Genomic DNA, 20,646 nt, shown 5'->3' on the forward strand with positions numbered 1-20,646 from the left:
GTTTCCAGGAGTACACAGGTTCCTCAGGTTTCATCTTTTCGTTTTAGATATCTTTAGAAAGTGTTGCCATAATACCTTTTTCTTGTGTTTTTATTTAATATTTCTCATGTTAACGCTTCTGGCTGTACTGTATTATATTTCTGCGGTGTTGTAAGGAAATAATACTTGACGTGTATTGAGACTTGACATAAAAGTCTGATTTGTTATAAAAAACCATTGAATGATAAATCTCAGCCAAGCTCAACAGCCACACTTCCTGGAGGAGGCAGCACAGTTGTTGCTGCTGTTATACCCACAGTACAGTATCCAATAACCACATAGAAATATAGTATTTTACTTCTTAATTATTAAAACAATTATTTAAGATTTTGATGTTACCATAGTACAGTACTAGCTACAGACTGATCACCAGGCGGCTGAAGATAGTGTAAATATGAGGTGTTCATCTCTTGTAAAACTTAATGCAAAGATAAAACATTAACAGAATATAATTTTTATGGTGAAGAAACAAGTACTACAGTACAGTACTGATGAAAAGTCTTTGATATCTTGTATTATGATATATTACTAGAAACATTTATATTTTAGCAATACCATACTTAAGCCATTAGTCTACCATTATTTACATATACAGTAGTTGTATAGCTAAGCTAATATTTATTTTTATATGCTGGTGAGAACAGCATAGATACAAACCAAAGAATCTCTCATAATAGAGCTTTGATTTTCCAAGACTCACCTCATAATAATAATAATAATAATAATAATAATAATAATGATAGGCTCATTATTCATTTATAGCCATAATAAATTTCAATGCATTTGTAAATATAAATAAATATATTTCTTATTCATATAAAAACCATGAACTAGACCTAAGCAGGAAAACTATCAAAACCTGCTAGATAGTGCATTCATTTAGTCACACTACCAATTGGTTTAGTAATTAGAAATATCTATTTAATCTTTTCATACAATTTCCAGTCTAAAGTATAAATAGCATCAGTCTCTTTATGAATTATATATGGTACAGTATCATAAACTACTGTATTGTTCAAACATTTAAATCTTTTTCTTGGTATAATACAGGGTGGCTGCCAGACAGGTGCTGATCCTCTAACTCTTAAGTGTTCAGCAGCTAAAGGGTTACTCCACCAATGATAAGCAAGTATGCCTCACAGTGTAGTACTCATTTATTGTTGAGTGCACAGGGAGGGAATCTAATCCTCCTCTTTGGTTGGCAATAGAATCTTTGACCACTGCACTATATAGGTGATCAAGGACTAGTAGTAACTTAGTATACAAAATATCTTCATTGCTCCCACACTAAACTACTAAACCTGACCTTACCAGTTTAATCTTGACTTTATCTCTGCTGCATGAGATTAGGTTAGCATGGACAGTATAATAAACCCTTTGTGAATGACATTGTGCAGTATGTCCTTTTTGTTGACATGAAAACACCAAGTTGTAGAGAAGTCTGCCTGATATGTTCTTAGTATAGGGACATTGTGGTAACGTACAGTTGTTGGCAAGAATAATCTTAACACAGGTTGTGCAAATTACTATGAAAAAAACAATAGTAAAGTGTTTCATTGTTTCCAGGAAATCTAGAAAATGTTGCAGTAGTTGGTTGGCAGTGGTAACCAGAAATAACTTTGAATCGGGTGAACAGCGAGTGTTCCATTTCTGGTGTACAGTTGTGCCTTTCTCTTGTACAGTACAGTACAGTATTAGGTTTGTTATAGCAGAAATTTAACATCATGTGTTTCTGTCAGTAGTTAATATCATATTAATTAGTTTTTTCAAGATATATTAGTATTTGATTCCAATTATTGTTGACCACTATTAACACTCTCCTGGTCTTTCGATGCAGATTGCATCACTAAGTGCTCTTGTGCTGGCCTGACCCCCCCGGTCAGCCATAACTCACACTGAGAGCACCTCTCCCATAAGCAGAAATGCTGGAACAGTGAACTGGCCCTATCAACCACCTAAGTTCCTCCCAATAGCCTTGTGGGCTGGCAGATGCATCTCTGAGGTGCAAAGAGGAGAAGACTGCCCTAGGGTTTAAGTCAGCAAAGGACAGGCTGACTCTCCTGCTGTGTGGCAATGCAGATGGAGACTGTAAGATGAAACCTCTTTTAGTGTACCCTTCATTTAATCATGTGCTCTGAAGGGTCTCGGCAAGAAAATGCCAGTCCACTGGGCTGCTGACAAGAAAGCCTGGGTGACTGACAACTGGCTATGCAGTTACTCAGCACACTGGCCCCACACACTTTCCCTTTTCACAATACACCCATGCTTTTAATTTTTCTTATTTTATAGTATTATATTATATTTTCTTTATTTTTAAACCACATTAGATAGTGTAATGACATTTGCACAACTTTTATAGTATTACTATTGTCTTATAGTGTGTCTTTGTTATGAAAAAGTGCCAGAATTAAGACTGAGGGACACGTCCCCATTTCACCCATATGATTAAGAATTAATTTTATATGATTAATTTTATGCGAGGTTTCCGCAGAACATGACCCTCACATAAAGCGGGGTGGGGTAAGTACCACTTTGCACCAACTACTGCAAGATATATCAGTTTAACATACAGTACTGGATAACTTGATGTATTTTCTCATGAATTAGAGGAAATACAAAAGGTCATATCATATTAAGTGAGATCAACAAAGAATGTGTACTAATAATTCTTATTTGTTCTAACTTCTTTAGTGTGTAGAGATGCTGTTGTGCCAAATTATGTGCCAAAGTCTTGATAAAAATGAATTTAGTTTTGTTACGTTGGAGTCGTAAGTGTTTAGACTAGTATGATGTCCATCTTCATATTTAGTTTTCTGATCAAAATTTGAGTTGTATATGATTAATGATTTGTATGATGTCAATATTAGGCAAGATATATATTTCATCCTCATTACCAATATATAATAGAAATGAATTTTACACTTGTCTGATTGATAGGTGTAAATAGTGGTACATAAACATGTGCTATTTCTGGTATATGTTAAGATCTCTTTATTATGTACAGTAAATTGCAGTTTGCTTGATGTTGAATCCGTCAAGCATTTTTCTTATTTGCGATTTCATAAATTATGACTATCAGATATACACAAGACAACTGGACTAACATATCCTTAATCTATAGACCTTGGACATTTCATCAGCAGTTCAGTGTAACATTAACTAACTTAACCTAATCTAACTTGCTTTAACCTAACTTATATTGACTATGGCTTCATTGCCTCCAAAATAGACATAATTATCTAAATTTAATAGACAAACATGGTATTCAATAGATCACTGGCAAAATTTACCCCATCATAATTTACATTATTTGTGTGTAAGGCTGGGAGGAGATTCTAAAGTTATCTATCAGCTTTAAAAGTATCACAAATATAAATTTTACCAATGACATTACATCCTGTACTGTAGTAAGAAACTGAAATGCAAGTACAGTAGATAATCCTTCTTAACAGGAGTAGAGTATCACCTATAAAGTAACCTTACAGTAGTTCTCATTTATATAAAAAACCTTTTTGGAATTTTGGATGTGATGTGATGATACTATATAATTTGGTTAACATTATGACAAGAGATACTTTTTATATATACAGGGTATATAAAAAAAGGTACAGATCCACACGTACAGTCACGGAAAAATTACAGTGAGTCCTCTGTCCCATCTGTAAACCCTGAGACTCATGAATCTGTGTGAATCCGAGACATGACACAGTACTGCATCTATAAACCCAACTATGTGTGATGTCTCTGATTCACTGGTTCACGAGGCTCAGGATTCATGGATGGGACAGAGGACTGGCTGGAATTTTTCCGTTACAGCTGTGGAATTGTGTTCCTACACCCTCTGTGGTAACCCATGTCTCCAAACTGCAACACTGCAGTAGTAGTAGTATCACTATTTATGAAAGAATGGGTGTTGGTTGTGTAACGACGAATGTGATTTATTCATAAATAGTGAAACCTGTACTACTACTACTGCGATGTTGCAGTTTGGAGACACAGGTTACCACGGGGTGTAGGAACACGTTTCCACAACTGTACCAGTACAGTATACATTATATTGGGGGTAGAGTACATAGTCACCCTATTGTCGTATGAAAGTCATTGCTATAAAAAAAGCAGATATTATCAATCATCTGGTACTCAACCACAGTACTGTTATATTTGACGTGGAAACTGAAATAAAATGTAAGATGAATAGGTTAAGTGATAAATATTTCATCCTTGTGTGTGTGTGTGGGTGGTATTTCTCTGGACCTCTCACAAGACCTCCAGCACCATATGAACTGTGCTAATTTACTGGTGCTGCCGTGACTTGACGAAAACTAACACATTATTTTATACAGTACTGTACTTTAATTTATTTTAATGTTTTGCTTTAAATCATATATTACAAGTTTGGGATAATATATTACTGCAACATATTATGCTTATTTCTTTAAATGTTCTTAATATACCTTTGGTAAAAACTGCCCAAGAACAAGTTTGGGATAATATATTACTGCAACATATTATGCTTATTTCTTTAAATGTTCTTAATATACCTTTGGTAAAAACTGCCCAAGAACGTTTAGAGTGGGGGACTGGTCGCCAACCCTCAGATATGAGGACGGTACTCTGATTGATTGAATATATTACCTGTATTTAAGAGTAATTTTACATATTTCAATAAGAGATAGGCAACTTTTGAAACTGTATTTTACTAAGTGTCAAAAATATCAAAAGTTTATATTTTTTTCATGTACTGTAGTTATGTTTATTATGATCCAGATTACAAAAGTTATACTGTACATTTATTTTACATAAAGTCTATACTGCATATAATAACAGGCTGATATCATACAGGCACAGCCTTTAACAAGTGAGTGGCCATCACCTCACCTTCAGATATCCAACATCATAATGTGTCATAAAGGAAAACATTACCTGATGAAAGATTGTCTGCTGATTTAGGGTCACATAAGAAAGTAGCCACCATTTGTTTGTATTAAAAGTGATAACAGCAAAATCAAATAAAAATGACCTCAGTTAACATACACAGAGTAGAGAAATTATAGAAAGCCTAAAGACAAGATTGGAAATCATAAAAAAAATAAAGAAATGTTAAAGGTTTAAATAGAAAATAACAGCCTTTAAAGTAGAGTAGGAAATGTGAGAACGTGTGACAGAACATTCTTCACCTGGAGCTGTACAGTACTTTAGTGGGAAGCTGCCAAAGGAAATGAAACTAAAGAAATGTCTCTGGGAGCATCAATTGTTTGAGTACCTGCCTGTGGTACTGTGATGCTCTCAGGCATAACCAAGGTCAATCACTCTACTGCTTATGTAGATTAGATTGCTTCTTTGAATTTTATTGCTGGTAAATATTAATATTGTACGTACTTATAATTTTCATGTGGATCCCCATGTATGCCATTATGTGGACTGTTAAAATAATCCATCATAAATATTGATGGTAGTTACTCTGTTCACACCTTCAGTGTCTGATTTCAGTGTAAATTCAGAAGAATATGACTTTATGATAGTAGCTTAGACATATACAATATGCCTCTGATCTGTTGTATCGTACATACGTACAGTATGCCCAAATGTACCACAAGTCATTAAAGATATGATAATATATTATACAGACAGTATGACCGTATGGTCAATATGACTCACAGTGTTAAGCTTAAGATATCAACTGGAAGATCATGTCAATAATGCATCCTAGATTCATTGTATTTTTGATATCTGGAGCATCCTCCATGCTGCAGTTATTACCGTAGTCTGAAGTATGCTGTTAAGATAATCTTTCACTACCAAAAAGTACCAACAGTATTTTGTTAACCATAATGACAGCAATTGTTGTTAGATTTGGAGCCTCTGGTTTTGATAAACAATATAGCTAGTAGCAAAACTAACTAACCATGTATGGAACATTTCCAACTCACCCTCCTCCACATATTTTGTCAGGCATGTTAACATCTGAGCTCACCATGGTTCTGCTAAACTACTGTATATTTAGAGCCATTGCATCATGCATCCTGTTGTAAATGTATTAGTTATGCGAGTCCACTTACCTTTCAACTAAGATGCTTTATAGAAACATAACAACTTTCATTCTTATGTTCTGAACCATTTCTGCCATTTAACATATTTCTTCATATTACAGTACAGTACAGTACAGTACAGTACAGTACAGTACAGTACAGTACATGTTTTTCTTTGTATATAGTGATCTGTTATCACAAGTTAAAGAAGTGTGCTTGATGCTGAATTATTTTTAATACAGTATTTTTATTTTATTTTAATGAAAGTAAAAGATCATGTTTTAGAAACCTGAATACTGTACTGTACAGCAAATGGTATTCTTCAATACTTTATTACAAGTAGATAAATTCCCCACTTTACAGTTTTTACAAGGCAATTTATGTCTGAAAATATTAAGATAATCTATTGTCCACAGAATTTTTCATGTTTGTACACATCATAGTAAGTCCTTCGTATTCCAGGCTTCTTCATAACTCTCATGTAGTCATGTTCAGAATGTTTTTTCTGTTGATTATTCATCAGTTTATTGTCTTCATATCTGTACTGCCTCATCTCATTCTTTATATCTGTAGAACCTCATCATACACTGTAGCTATTTCTGGTTCACTTACAAATTCGTGTGTTGCCATTACAGTATTAGAACCTTCACTTTGTTGCCATGTTTTATACTCAGGGCTCCATCCCCTCTCCTTCAAAATTTAGTCTGCCTTACTGAATGTGGTGCTGTCTCTGCATCCCCTTGTTTAAGTACATCATTGTCTTTCACACTTCCTACCACATATGTAATGAATTGCAACAGCATGTACTTCACTCATACATTTTCAAGTGCAATATAGAGTATTTAATATTATTTAACTTTTAACCTTTAATCATACTGTATCACAAATTAATGTCTATTTTTTAGCAGTTACTGAAGATGCATGGTAGCTATAATTCTGTTCTTATACTGTATTCAGAAAACCAAAATGGAAACATGTCATCATTGTTGTCAGTTGGCAGTACAGTACAGTACTATGGTGAGTTCGGAAGTTCTCAATGTGATTCAACGTCATACGCTTAAGTTTATGGCCTTAGCTCCGGAGCTACGTAAGTAGGATCATGCGTTCATATAGTAGGTGCAGACAACACAAAATAAATGATCGTCCAATTTTTAGTAAACAGATGACTGTATCTTTTTTAGTACAGTGAGTGCAAGATACAATTTATTTCTGGAGTCTTATATGAAACAGTAACTAAAATAATATACTTTATCTGAAAAATCATTCACTGGTATTCTTGTTGTTGGCGAAGAATAAGAATTTATGTAAACCTCGTCGTCTTCAGTTTTCATTAATTTATACTGTGTTTATTAGTCACTGGTGTAAATTGTCCTCTTAATTTACAAGTATATTTGAATGTCATGTCTTAAAATTCATTTACATTATGAAGAGATTTATTTCATGTATATTGTCTACTGCAATTACAAAGTAGCAGTTTAAGATTTTGTACTAGGAACTGTTGTAGATGAAGGATGTTTTGGTAGAAGACAGCTTGGTGTATGCACTCATACAGTATACAGTATCTTTAGTTACCTCCAGACATTTATTATTCTTTCATAGTGTGGCAGTCATTTTTATGTGTATTGTAGACATGTGCTTTTGGATCATAAATATACAGTACTGTATATATGTGTTATTAAGAACAATAGTGAATGCTAATCCAGTAACTATTAAGCAAAAGTATTATACCCTGTACATGTACAGTGTAGTTGTATTGGCTCATGCCCATTTTTTTAAAAAGCCACTGTACAATCACCCACAAAAGTCTTGTTGCCTCTCCTCCTGAACCACGAACCTCGAGATTCAGACACGTGAATCTGAAGCATTTATGGATAGAATAATGCATCAGTCTACTGCTTCAGGTTCACGAGTCTGATTATTGGGGATCATGATTTAGGAGGATAGGTGACAGTACTTTTGTGGGTGACTTTACATCAACAAATTTAAAAGAATACATTATATTCCTCATGTATTAAATTTCCGATGACGAGTACAGTACAGTAATGCATTTTTAGATGAATTACAACTTCAGCATAGATTACAGTACAGTACTTTTATTATGCTGATAGTAATATACACTTACTCTGTCAACAAACTCATGGTGTTTACTGTATCACTATGATATTATTAACATAACATTGAAAAATATGATAATTTACCGTATCTTCAGCATTTTCCATACCCATAAAACTTTCAAATTTTATAAAAAATATCCAATACATAGTTAAAAATTGGACAACATGATAAAAGTCTTGCAGATTCAGAATGTTCATTTTAATTTGCTGTTGAGTAGATACTGCAGTCATTGAATTTACTTGGAACAGAGCTTTTCAAATTTAATGTCAATGTGTGGAATGAGATTATTATTCTCAAATACAATACAGTAATGTTTTATTTTCAACTGGTTGAAGTTGAGTATCAACCTAAACATTTACATTATTATTATCAATACATATACAGTACATATAAGGTTTTTTGTCACAGACATTATAGATTATCAATGAGAAATACTATGTAGAAAACATTCCTTAAGTAGGAACAGAGTATGGTAAGTGGAACATGAATTATAAAGAAGAATATTTTGTATGCTGCACATATTTCTCCTCATTAGCCATCTCACTAAACTTACATAGTTAATGATTTTTCCTATGATTAAAAGGCTATAAATCATAAGTATAATTAGTCTAAATGCTGCAATTTCTTTGAATGTCTATGTAATTCGTACTTCAGTTCTCTCCAAAATTTCAATGGTAAATCTTTTAGACCTCTAGACAATAATGAATATCATATTTTTGAAGTTTGGATAAAGAATTAGAGATTAGTTTTATCACTAACATAGGTTACCGAGTTTTGCAAAATGCAGTAGTCAGTGTACCGAGCATTGGCAAGTGTGTTCCTAAACTCTTGTTATCTTTGATAACCTTACTGAACCTCACTTTAGACCTTCAGAAAGTAGAAAACATTACTTGTAATTTATAATTCATAGCAAAGGTAAAAGTTTTTAGTCCATGTTATTCTCCATGTGATATAAATAGTGCACATTAAGTTATTCATATGTTTTTGTAACTATACTGTATATTGGGAAAGTATATTTTGTGCATCATCTAAAACATTACACTTCATCATATACAGTACAGTATGTTGTTTTGTCATGGCTGATTTGTACAACATGTAGATATTCAAAGTTTAGGCTGTTCAACAAAATGGTTGGTAATACTGTAGTTGAACTTGTCACAGTCATCCCATGCCCAGCCGTACATCTGTACCTTTGTTGTGTTGTCAGAGTTTGTTAAACTGGCCATAAATGTTTTTGTATACAATAATTGATATACTGTACCTGTATTAGCTGTATGGTGGACAGTTACTGTTATCAGCTACAGTTATTTGCTTCCGGATTTTGTACAGATAAAAGAGTTTATGTACACTAATGCCAATATCTCTGTACACCTGCTCACAAAGACAGCCATCAAATACTTATGTATGTTCTATGAATATGGAAGAATGGCTGGTTTTCACACATATTGTATGTTGTTTATATGTGAGAAATATTGTAATTATTATAATTATGTACATTAATGAACACTCATTGTCTCTCTTATAGGTATTTATATATCTTAAATCTGTAACAGAATGTGCAAGAATTTTTGTGATACTCCTATTGTTACTTTTTCCATTAAACTTTTGTGTGTGAGAGACAAAGCATGATAGGGTCTTCCTGTCCTCATAACTTAGCTTCAGAAAGGTCATTCAGCTATCTAATGCATCAAAGAATACATGTTCATGTATCCTGACTTAAGAAGGGACAAGTGCCCTGCCCACAGCACTGACCAAGGTGAGGATCACAGTTTGTTGCCATGTATATAATTATATGTTTGACTTGGATACCAGTCTGGTATAATTCATACCTCTGTATAAATGATAACTATCTGAGTTAATTATATTCTTGGTCTGAATATTACCTATGTTTTAGGACCACGGTGCTCTGAGATTACCTGATGTATCTTTGAATTTGACTAATGAAAAGTGTCAAGAAAATAAGATTAGTAATTAGTTTACATTTCATTTAAATGGTTACATCATTTCTGTTTGTAAGAAAATCCGCTACAAATACTGTTATTATTATTATCAGTAACTTGACATAATGTCATCAGTAAACAAAATTATGGATAGAACAATTACATACAGTACAGTATTAATAAGCTACACTACCAAGTGGTGCATTAAAACAGTATTAATGATGTGCAGTATATAAGGGCATTAATACAAGTAAGTTTAATGATTCATTCAAGCAATTTGAAATACCTGTATGCTGTTTTATCTTTGATTTTCTATGTTATATTTGACTACAATGTGGAGTGGCAACCTACAAGGAGAGGAGAAAACCTTCTAGTTCTGAGACTCACTTAACATAATGGAAGGAACTCACTTAGCCTAATGAGCCTCCAGTTAGTTATGATTCAATGTCTAGGTTGGGTGGAACTTCCTTTCTGTACAGAACTGTTCTGTGTTTATATCTTATGGCACACAGCTTAATAAGGAAAGTCCTCTCCACTCTGTATCTTGATTCGGTTTTAATTATCAGAACACTGCAATCAATCCAGGAATGAGTTTTACATTACATAATTTTTGATGACCCATATCAAGATTATTTACTGTGCCATGATGAATTAACCTTTCTAATGCTGTATGTTCCAGTATATAAGGCTAAGGAACTGAATCTGTATAGATAAACAAAATTTACAGGACCCCCCTGTACTTTCCATGGTTTTGGGTAATTATTTTTCAATTTCATGAAGATGCAATATACAGTATACTATAGTACAATACTGTACTGTACTTATGTTGTACAATAACTTTTTTGGCTGTTGAAGAAGTTTGCTTTTCCTCATAGAAGACTTGCTGATATATTTTAAATTACTATTTTCAATTTTAACCCCTTGTGTACGGAGCCACCTCCAAGCTGAATAAATTCACCTGTCATTGGACCAAATAAAACAATGAAAATGGCATCCCCTTAGTGAAGGGGTTAAGTTAGTTTGACACAAGTTTGTTGGTAATACAGTACAGTACAGTAGTGGAAGCTTGTGCTGTACTCTATCAGGTGTTCTGGTTCTTTGATTTCTTGGGATAAATTTAAGTAAATTTTTACTTTGTACAGGGCATAGTATAATTATTTTAGCTCATTTTCAGAATTTTAATAACATGTGTTCCAAAATTCTTTTTGTGTGCTGCACCCCTTCCCTTTTATTCATAAATACTGCATACCCTGTACTAGTTTTTAAAAGTTATTAGTGAAGGACTGATAAATTCATGTATTAACTTTATAATAATAGTGGTCACTACATAGGGAACTTCCCTTAACAGGATTTTATAATGAAGTCTTATCAGTTCAACACCATACATATTCTGATTGGGCATATTTTAATACTGTACTGTATACAGTTTGTGCACATTCCATTAGTTGTTTCCATATTCCACAGTTCATGTGCATACAGTACATGACCTGATGTAAGCTAAGCTTTAATAATGAAACAGCTTACTTGAGTTCTGGAAAGTGGAGTACTATTGTATGATTTGTTTGTACTAAATTACCTCTTTATCCATGGCTTATTCATGCTTATCTTTATCCATGACTTATTCTTAATGAGCTTTATCCATGGCTTAATCATACTGATCTTGCACTATTAAATATTCAAATAATTTCATTTGAATTTTTATTCCATTGTTCTTGTTATGTTTTTGTTTTAGGTGCTTCAACTGCTGAAGTTATTTGCACCAGTAATTGTTACTTGCTCTGGTCGGCTTTTCTTTGGCTGTAATGAGGACTTGGTGAGTGAAAATCAGATTTCACGAGGTCCTAGTTATTCAGTGATCCTACCATATCATTGTAAAGTTCTAAATACAGTAAAAGCTCTTTGGGAATAGAAGAATATTCTATGCATTTAAGGTTATTTTTGGTAAAGCGTCAACAAGTAATAGCACAGGTCTGAGGAGATTAACTCATGAATGTTAAATACTTTACATATCAGACTGTTAGAAGAAGCTACTGGGTCACCGTATGTTACCATTTTCTCCAGCCACGTAAAGTCGACCTTGGAATTGTCTCTTGATGTCTCATGATATATAATGACACATGTAATTATTCACCTTTGATCACATGGTAACAGTTTCCTCATAGTGTTGGGTGACACTTGTCAAAATGATCTTTCATCTTCCAGATTATTTGTGAAGTTTTACCTTTAATGCTTGAGAAAACAGTAAAATTGTTCTAAGGTTAAAAATTGCAGTTAACTTGACTTTGTCTGTAAGCTGTTGTTCCTTGTATAATTATCTTTATCTGTTTCTATATTTGTGTGTGTGAGTTACTCATGATGGTGAAGTGTGTAATGAGTTAATGAACCTTGCAACACTCAAGGTTGCTGCCTCTTGTCATATTTCTATTGTTTTGATGTGTATGTTATTTGTCATTCTCATTAAAATGTTATTCTCTGTATTTTTTATCTTTATTATCCATTTAATATATCAGTGCCATGAAAATGCACACAATAATACAATGGTGATTTTATTTTATTTTATTTGGAGATACGATTTCACAAAAATGCAAATTTTTTCTAAAGGTGGTACAGTTATGGTACAGGCTACAGTGAAGAAATCCTTGCTAAGACTGAGGAAGTAGCCGATAGATTGGAGGTGGTTGCAAAGAGGAGTTATGCTGAGGCCTTAACACGACCACAGGAGGTGACGGAGAGTAATGCAGGCTCAGAACAGGTTCTACAGCAGCTTGGGACTCTGAAGAAGTGCGTCGAAGAAGTGGCAATTAGCGGACTTACTGTTAGGGGAGAGGAGGAACAACGGGGCCCAGGCAGTGGCAATGGCGCCCCCAGGGGCTGTCACAAAGCGACGGCGCTCCCAGGGGCATGATCGTGATGTCGATATTGCATACTTCCAGCAATCCCATGGTGTTGGTGCCTCCTGGGCCAGTGCGCACCCTCCCTGGGGTGGTGGCGCCCCCAGGGGCTGTCACAAAGCGACGGCGCTCCCAGGGGCATGATCGTGATGTCGATATTGCATACTTCCAGCAATCCCTTACTTAACTGTGATTGGTGGATTAAAATAAAAAATGCACCAAATTCTAGCCAATAGGAGAACAGACCAGCCAGTCAACACAACACCCCAACTTATGTTTCCCTGTTTGATATGTATTCACCTTTTCATTGCTCAGGATGTGATAACACTGGAAATGCGATGGGTGGTGTATATATTTAACTTCATATCTCTCAGAGTTCTAAATAGTGAAAACTAACTGTCGCCAGGGGACCTCACAGGTAAGGGCGCTCCTAGCGGTCCTCCTTATGGTCAGCAGTGCCACCAGTGGCTTTACCAAGGACGGTGGCGGCGCCAGGGGACCTTCCAGTGGCGGTGTCTCCAGGGGTCATTCTAGGGAATGAGGGGGCCCTCTTAGAGGCCATGGCACCGCCAGGCGTTCTTCCAGGAGCGGTGGCGTCCCCAGGGGCCCTCCCAGGCAAAGCTGCTCCCATAGGAGCCCTCCCAAGGGCAGCTCCTCCCTTGGGGACCTTTTCAGTGGCGGCAAAGCCTCCAGGGGCCCTCCCTGGGGCCTCAGCGACCCTAGGAGCTCTCTCAGGGGCGTTGGTGCCTCCAGAGGCCTTTCCAGGGGCGGTGGCGCCCCCAGGGGCCCTCCCAGGGGACTTGCTCCCCCAAGGGCCCTCCCAAGGGCAGCTCCTCCCTCAGGGACCCTTCCAGTGGCAGCAAAGCCTCAAGGCCCGCCCCTGGGTCTCAGCGACCCTAGGAGCTCTCCCAGGGGCGTTGGTGCCTCCAGAGGCCTTTCCAGGGGTAATGGCACCGCAAGGGACCCTCCCTGAGGCGGTGGTACCCCAAGGGGCCCTGCCAGGGGCAATGGCGCCCCCAGGGCTCTCATTGGGGCGGTGGCGCCGCCAGGGGACATTCCAGTGGCGGTGCCCCCAGGGGTCATTCTAGGGACAGCAGGATCTCCCAGAGGTGTGACACATACAGGAGTTCTCCCAGCAGCGGTGGTGCCCCAGGGGCCCTCCCAGGAAGAGTTACGCTCCCAGGGGACCTGAGCCTCCAGGGGCCCTTTCAAGGGCAGCTGCTTCCTCATGGACTCTTCCAGTGGCGGAAAATCCCCCAGGTGCCCTTCCTGGGGCTTCAGAAGTCTTAGGAGCTCTCCCAGGGGTGATGGTGCCTCCTGGGCCTTTTGAGGGGTGGTGGTGCCCCAAGGGACCCTCCCTGATGCAGTGGCACCCCAAGGGGCCCGGCCAGGGGCAATGGCGCTCCCATTGGCCGTCACAAAGAGACGGCGCTCCCAGGGGCTTGATCGTGATGTCGTTGATATTCATACGTCCAGCAATCCCTTACTTAACTGTGATTGGTGGATTAAAATAAAAAATGCACCAAATTCTAGCCAATAGGAGAGCAGACCAGCCAGTCAACACAACACCCCAACTTATGTTTCCCTGTTGGATATGTATTCACCTTTTCATTGCTCAGGATGTGATAACACAGGAAATGCGATGGGTGGTGTATATATTTAACTTCATATCTCTCAGAGTTCTAATTAGTGAAAACTATCTGCTGCCAGGGGACCTCCCAGAGGCAAAGGGTCACTTAGGGGTCCTCCTTAAGGTCAGCAGTGCCACCAGAAGCCTTACCAGGGACGGTGGCGCCGCCAGGGGACCTTCCAGTGGCGGTGTCTCCAGGGGTCATTCTAGGGAATGCGGGGGCCCTCCTAGAGGCCATGGCACCGCCAGGCGTTCTCCCAGGAGCGGTGGCGCACACTGGGGCCCTCCCAGGAGCCCTCCCAGAGGTAGATGTTCCCCAGCGGCCCTCCCAAGAGCAGCTCCACCCTCAGGGACTGTTCCAGTGGCGGCAAAGCCTCCTGGGGCCCTCCCTGGGGCCTCAGCGACCCGAGGAGCTCTCAATGTGGCGTTGGGGCCTCCAGAGACCTTTTCAGGGGCGGTGGTGCTCCCAGGCACCCTCCCTGGGGCGGTGGCAACCCAAGGGGCCCTACCAGGGGCAATGGCGCCACCAGGGGCCCTCACAAAGCGACGGTACTCCATGGGGCTTGATCGTGATGTCGTTCATATTGCATACATCCAGCAATCCCTTACTTAACAGTGATTGGCGGATTTAAAGAAAATGCACCAAATTACAGCCAATAGGAGAACAGACCAGCCAGTCAGCACAACACCCCAACTTATGTTTTCCTGTTGGATATTTATTCACCATTTCATTGTTCAGGATGCAATCATACTGGAAATGCGATGGGCGCTGTAATTATTTTACGTCATATGTCTCACAGTTCTAATTAGTGACAAACCAACTGCCGCCAGGGGACCCCCCAGAGCCAACTTTGTTCATAGCGATCTTCCTTAAGGTCAGCATTGCCACCTGATGCTCTCCCAGGGGCGGTGACACCGCCAGCAGACATTCCAGTGGCAGTGCCCCCAGGGGTCATCCTAGGAGCAGCGGGGATCTCCAAGAGGCGATGGCACATCTAGGAGTTCTCCCAGCAGTGGTGGTGCCCCAGGGGCTAGAATTTGGTGCATTTTTTATTTTAATCCACCAATCACAGTTAAGTAAGGGATTGCTGGACGTATGCAATATGAACGACATCACGATCAAGCCCCTGGGAACGTTGTCGCTTTGTGACGGCCCCTGGTGGCGCCATTGCCCCTAGCAGGGCCCCTTGGGGTGCCATCGCCCCAGGGAGGGTCCCTGGGGGCGCCACCACCCCTGAAAAGGCCCAAGAGGCACCAACACCCCTGTGAGAGCTCGTAAGACTGCTGAGGCCCCAGGGAGGGCCAGTGGGGGCTTTTCCGCCACTGGAAGAGTCCATAAGGGAGCAGCTGCCCTTGGATGGGCCCCTGGGGGGCAACTCTTCCTGGGAGGGTCCCTGGGGCACCACCGCTGCTGGGAGAACGCCTGGATGTGCCACTCCTCTTGGAGATCCCGCTGTCATTAGGATGACCCCTGGGGGCACCGCAACTGGAATGTCCCCTGGCGGCGCCACCGCCTCTGGGAGAGCATCAGGTGGCAATGCTGATCTTAAGGAAGATCGCTATGAGCAACATTGGCTCTGGGAGGTCCCCTGGTGACAGATGGTTTTACACTAATTTGAACTCTGAGAGATATGACATTAAATAAATAAACCACCAGTCACATTTCGAGTGTGATCACATCCTGAACAATGAAATGGTGAATAAATAAATATCCAACAGGAAAACATAAGTTGGGGTGTTGTGCTGACTGGCTGGTCTAGCCCCATTAATGTAATTTAGTATTTTTAAATCACAATCAATATAAGTAAGTGACTGCTGGATGCATGCACATGCATCACGATTCTGCCCCTGGAGTGCTATCACTTGGGCCAGCCCTCCCCTGAGGGAGCCACGCCCCGGCTGGGCCCCCTTGCCACCACACTAGAGGTCCCTGGGCGCCACCACCGGAGTGCTCCCCAGGCACTCCAACGCCCTGGGAGATTTCCTAGGTCGTTGAGGCCCCAGGAGAACCCTTTTTTGAGGCTTTCCTGCCACTGCAACGGTCGCGAAGGGAGGAGCTGTCTTTGGAGGGCCCTGGGGGGAGCAGGACGGCCTGAGTTCTGCATGCCAATCAGCCTGGAAGAAGAACGTTTCAAGGTGCCATAGCTCTAGGGAGGGACCCCTGCATCTTTAGAAGGACCCTGAGACACCACCACTGAAGGTCCTCATGAAGCCACCGTCCCTGTAGAGACCTGTACCATGACCTTAAGGAGGACCTCTAGGTGCATTTGCTCTGGAGGTCCCCTGGGCAGCAGATAGTTTCACTATTTAGTAACCTATATATGCTAAATACACCAATTCATCGCAATTCCAGTGTTATCACATCCTGAGCAATGAAAAGGTGAATGGGTTACATCCAACAGGGAAACATAAGGTACAGCTGACTGGCTATCGTTCTATTGGCTGTACTTGGTGCATTCTTATTTTAAATCCACAATCATGATAAGTAAGGGATTGCTGACGAGTGAATATCAACGACATCACGATCAAGCCTGGGAGCAGCCACAAGCGAGATGGCCCCTAGCCCCACACCTCGGCAGGGTTCTTGGTGCCATTTCCAGGAGGGTCCCCTGGGGCCAACACTCCCTGAAAGGCCCAGGAGGCACCAACACCCTGGGAGAGCCTTGAGACTGCTGAGACCCAGAGGGTCATCAGCTTTTTCCGCCACTGGAAGAGCCCATGAGGAGCTGCCCTGGATGGCCCCTGGAGCACGTCCTCTCCTAGGGCCCAAGACCACCGCTGTTGGGGAGAACGCCTGATGTGCCAATTCTTGGAGATCCCGCTGTCATTAGGGATACCCTGGGGGGCACCGTAATTGAATGTCTCGGCGGTGCTACACTGCCCTGGGGAGAGTGACTAGGTAATGCTGATCTAGAAGACTGCCATATAAATGGGTTCTGGGAGGTGCCCTGGTGACAGATGGTAGGTTTACACTAATTTGAACTCTGAGAGACACATGACACAATAAACCACCCATCACATTTGTGATCACATCCTGAACAATGAAATGGTGAATAAATAAATATCCAAGCCAGTGGTTCATACAAAAGCAGTTGACTGTCATCTGTTCTGTCAATACCAGTATTTTCCTTTTTAATCCTCCAATCACAGTTGGTGGTATTGCTGGACGAAGCACTTTGCTAACATCACGATTTCCAAGCTTCTGGAAACGCTGTCTCCTGGGAGAAGCCCCCCTGCGAACGTTGTCGCTTGGGATGTCTCCTGGGGCCGCCATCGCCCCTGGCTCTCCACCCTTTGGGTGCCACCGCCCTGAAAGGCCTCTGAGGCACCACCACCCCTGGGAGTTCCTAGTCGCTGAGACCGCAGGAGGGCCCCTGAGGCCAGGCCGCCACTGAAGGGTCCGTGGAGGGGAGGACTGCTCTTGAGGGCCCCAAAGGCCCACTGCTCCCAAGATCGCCATGGTGCCACGCCTCTTGAGGGGCCCCTCCGTCTCTGAATGACCCCTGACACACCTCCACGGTGAAATTTTATGGCGCTCTAGGACTTCCTTTGTAGGCAAATGAAAGGGCCCAGCCGGCGAAGTGATGGCAATTCCTCAGGCTGGCTCCAGAGCGAAGCGGCAATTCTAGGCCGATCGTGATGTCGTACATATTGCATACATCCAGCAATTCCGCTTAACTGTGATTGCCATCGAAGAAAGCAAACACAGCCAATAGGAGAACAGACCAGCCAGTCAGCACAACACCTTCAACTTATGTTTTCCTGTTGGATATTTATTCACCATTTCCATTGTTCATGTATGCAAATTGCGTCGAAAAATGCGAGGGCTGTATTTATTTTACGCTATGCCCCATGTCTCACTAGTGAAACCAACTGCCGCCAGGGACCTCCAGACAACGTTGTTTGCAGCACCTTCCTATATCAGCATTGCCACCTTTGATGCTTCAGGCGGTGATACCGCCAGCAGACATTCCAGGCAGTGTTTCAGGTCATCCTCGGAGCAGCGATTCTAAGAGGTGATGCAAGTAACACTAGTGAGCCTCCCAGCAGTGTGCCCCAGGCTGAATCATGCATTTTATTAACCACCAATCACAGTTAAGGGATTGCTGATCGTATGCAATATGAACTATTATCAATGATCAAGCACCTGGGAATGTCGCCTCAGACGGCCTCAGGCGCATTGTCCCTAGTTAGGGTCTCTGGGGTGCCATCGCCCCAGGGAGGGGTCCCCTGGGGCACCACCACCCCTGAAAGGCCAGCCCAGGAGGCACCACACCCCTGGGAGAGCTCCAAGACTGCTGAAACCCAGGGTGGGCCCCTGGGGGCTTTTCTGCCACTGAAGAGTCCATATGACAGCTGCTCTTGGATGGCCCCTGGGGGCAACCTCTCCTGGGAGGGTCCCTGGGGCACCACCGCTGCTGGGAGAACGCCTGGATGTGCCACTCTGGAGATCCCGCTGTCATTAGGAATATCCCCAAAATGAACTGAATGTCTCGGCGCCCTGGGAGAGCATCAGTAAGTAATGCTGATCTTATAATAACGCCACATAACATTGGTTTGATATCCCTGGTGACAGATGGTTTTACAATTTGTACTTGAGAGATATGAGACAACAATAAACCACAATTCACATTTTGAGTGTGATCACATCCTGAATAAATTTAAATAGAATAAATAAATATTCAAATAGGAAACATAAGTTAAAGTGTTGTTGAATTGGTTGGTCTGTTTCTATTGGCTGTAATTTGGTATTTTTAAACTGCTTAATCACAGTTAAGTAAGGGATTGCTGATGCTATAAAAATACATCACGATCGTCTCTGGAGCTACTGCCTGGGCCAGCCCTGAGGCCACGCCTCAAGGCCCCTCGTGCCACTCCACACTAGGGAGGGTTCCAGGCGCCACCGCCCCTGAAAGGCCCCAGGCACTCCAATGCCCCTGGGAGATTTCTAGGGTCGTTGAGGCCCCAGGAGAACCCCTGAGGCTTCTCTGCCATCAACGGTCGCGAAGGAGTGAGCTGCCCTTGGAGCCTCCCTGGGGAGCAGATCTGCCTGAGGCCCCCAGACGCCACCGCCCAAGAACGCCTGGTGCGCCATGGCCTCGAGGGACCCGCACCCTAGAATGACCCTGAGACACCACCACTGAAAGTCCCTGATGGCTACTACACCGCCTGGAACCCCAGCACTGCCACCTTAAGAGGACCTCTAGGCGATTTGCCCTGGAACCTCAAGGCAGCAAGATAGTTACCACGAACTCTGAGATATGAAGTTCAATAAATACACCACCCATCGTGAGATTTCTGTAAGCATCACATCCTGAGCAAGGTGAACATGTCCACAGAAACATAAGGGGTAAGCAGCTGACTGGCTGGTCTGTTCTATTATTGTAATTTGGGTATTCTACGAATCCGCCAATCACAGTTAAGTAAGGGATTGTTGGACGATGAATATCAACGACACGATCGCTTTCTCCTGGGAGTGCTGGGGTTGCCAGGAGGGCCCCTGGGGCCCCATGCCCATAGCAGGGCCCCTTGTGCCATCGCCCCAGGAGGGTCCCTGGGCACCACCACCACTGAAAAGGCTCCAGAGGCACCAACACCCCTGGGAGAGCTCCTAAGACTGTTGAGGCCCCAGGAGGGCCTACTAGTTTTCTGCCACTGGAAGAGTCCATGAGGAGCAGCTACCTTGATGGGCCCCCTCGAGCGCAACTCTTCCTGGGAGGCCCCTGGGGCACCACTGCTGCTGGGAGAACGCCTTGGATGTGCCACCCTCTGGAGATCCCGTCATTAGGATGACCCCTAAAATGCAACTGAATGCCCTTTCATGCGCCACCGCCTCAGGAGAAACTAGTGCTGGATCTTAAGGAAGACTATGAGTTAACGTTATTTTGGGGAGGTCCCCTGCGACAGATGGTTTACATTCACTTTGAACCTGGAGAAGACATTAATGTAAATAAATTATCATCACATTTGCATTGTTGATCTCTTAACAAATGAAATGGTGA

General features: G+C 41.5%; 1 protein-coding gene across 1 annotated transcript; it reads left to right on the forward strand.

The window, feature by feature from the left end:
- The first annotated feature begins 12,978 nt into the window (after positions 1-12,978).
- LOC121860640 (basic proline-rich protein-like) lies at positions 12,979-14,102 on the forward strand. Its single transcript, XM_042357908.1, has 2 exons — positions 12,979-13,087; positions 13,471-14,102. Exons 1-2 carry the CDS (start codon positions 12,979-12,981, stop codon positions 14,100-14,102), a joined length of 741 nt encoding a protein of 246 aa, XP_042213842.1.
- Positions 14,103-20,646: the final 6,544 nt, after the last annotated feature.

The sequence above is a fragment of the Homarus americanus genome, unplaced genomic scaffold (assembly GCF_018991925.1).
Source record: "Homarus americanus isolate GMGI-L3 unplaced genomic scaffold, GMGI_Hamer_2.0 scaffold11150, whole genome shotgun sequence".
NCBI lineage: Eukaryota > Metazoa > Arthropoda > Malacostraca > Decapoda > Nephropidae > Homarus > Homarus americanus.

Bases quoted from the DNA above. Each gene is read 5' to 3' on its own strand.
- LOC121860640 (XM_042357908.1), top strand. From the start codon at position 12,979: ATGGCGCCCCCAGGGGCTGTCACAAAGCGACGGCGCTCCCAGGGGCAT. The intron at 13,088-13,470 runs GTGCGCACCCTC...TATGGTCAGCAG, and splicing joins TGTTGGTGCCTCCTGGGCCA to TGCCACCAGTGGCTTTACCA.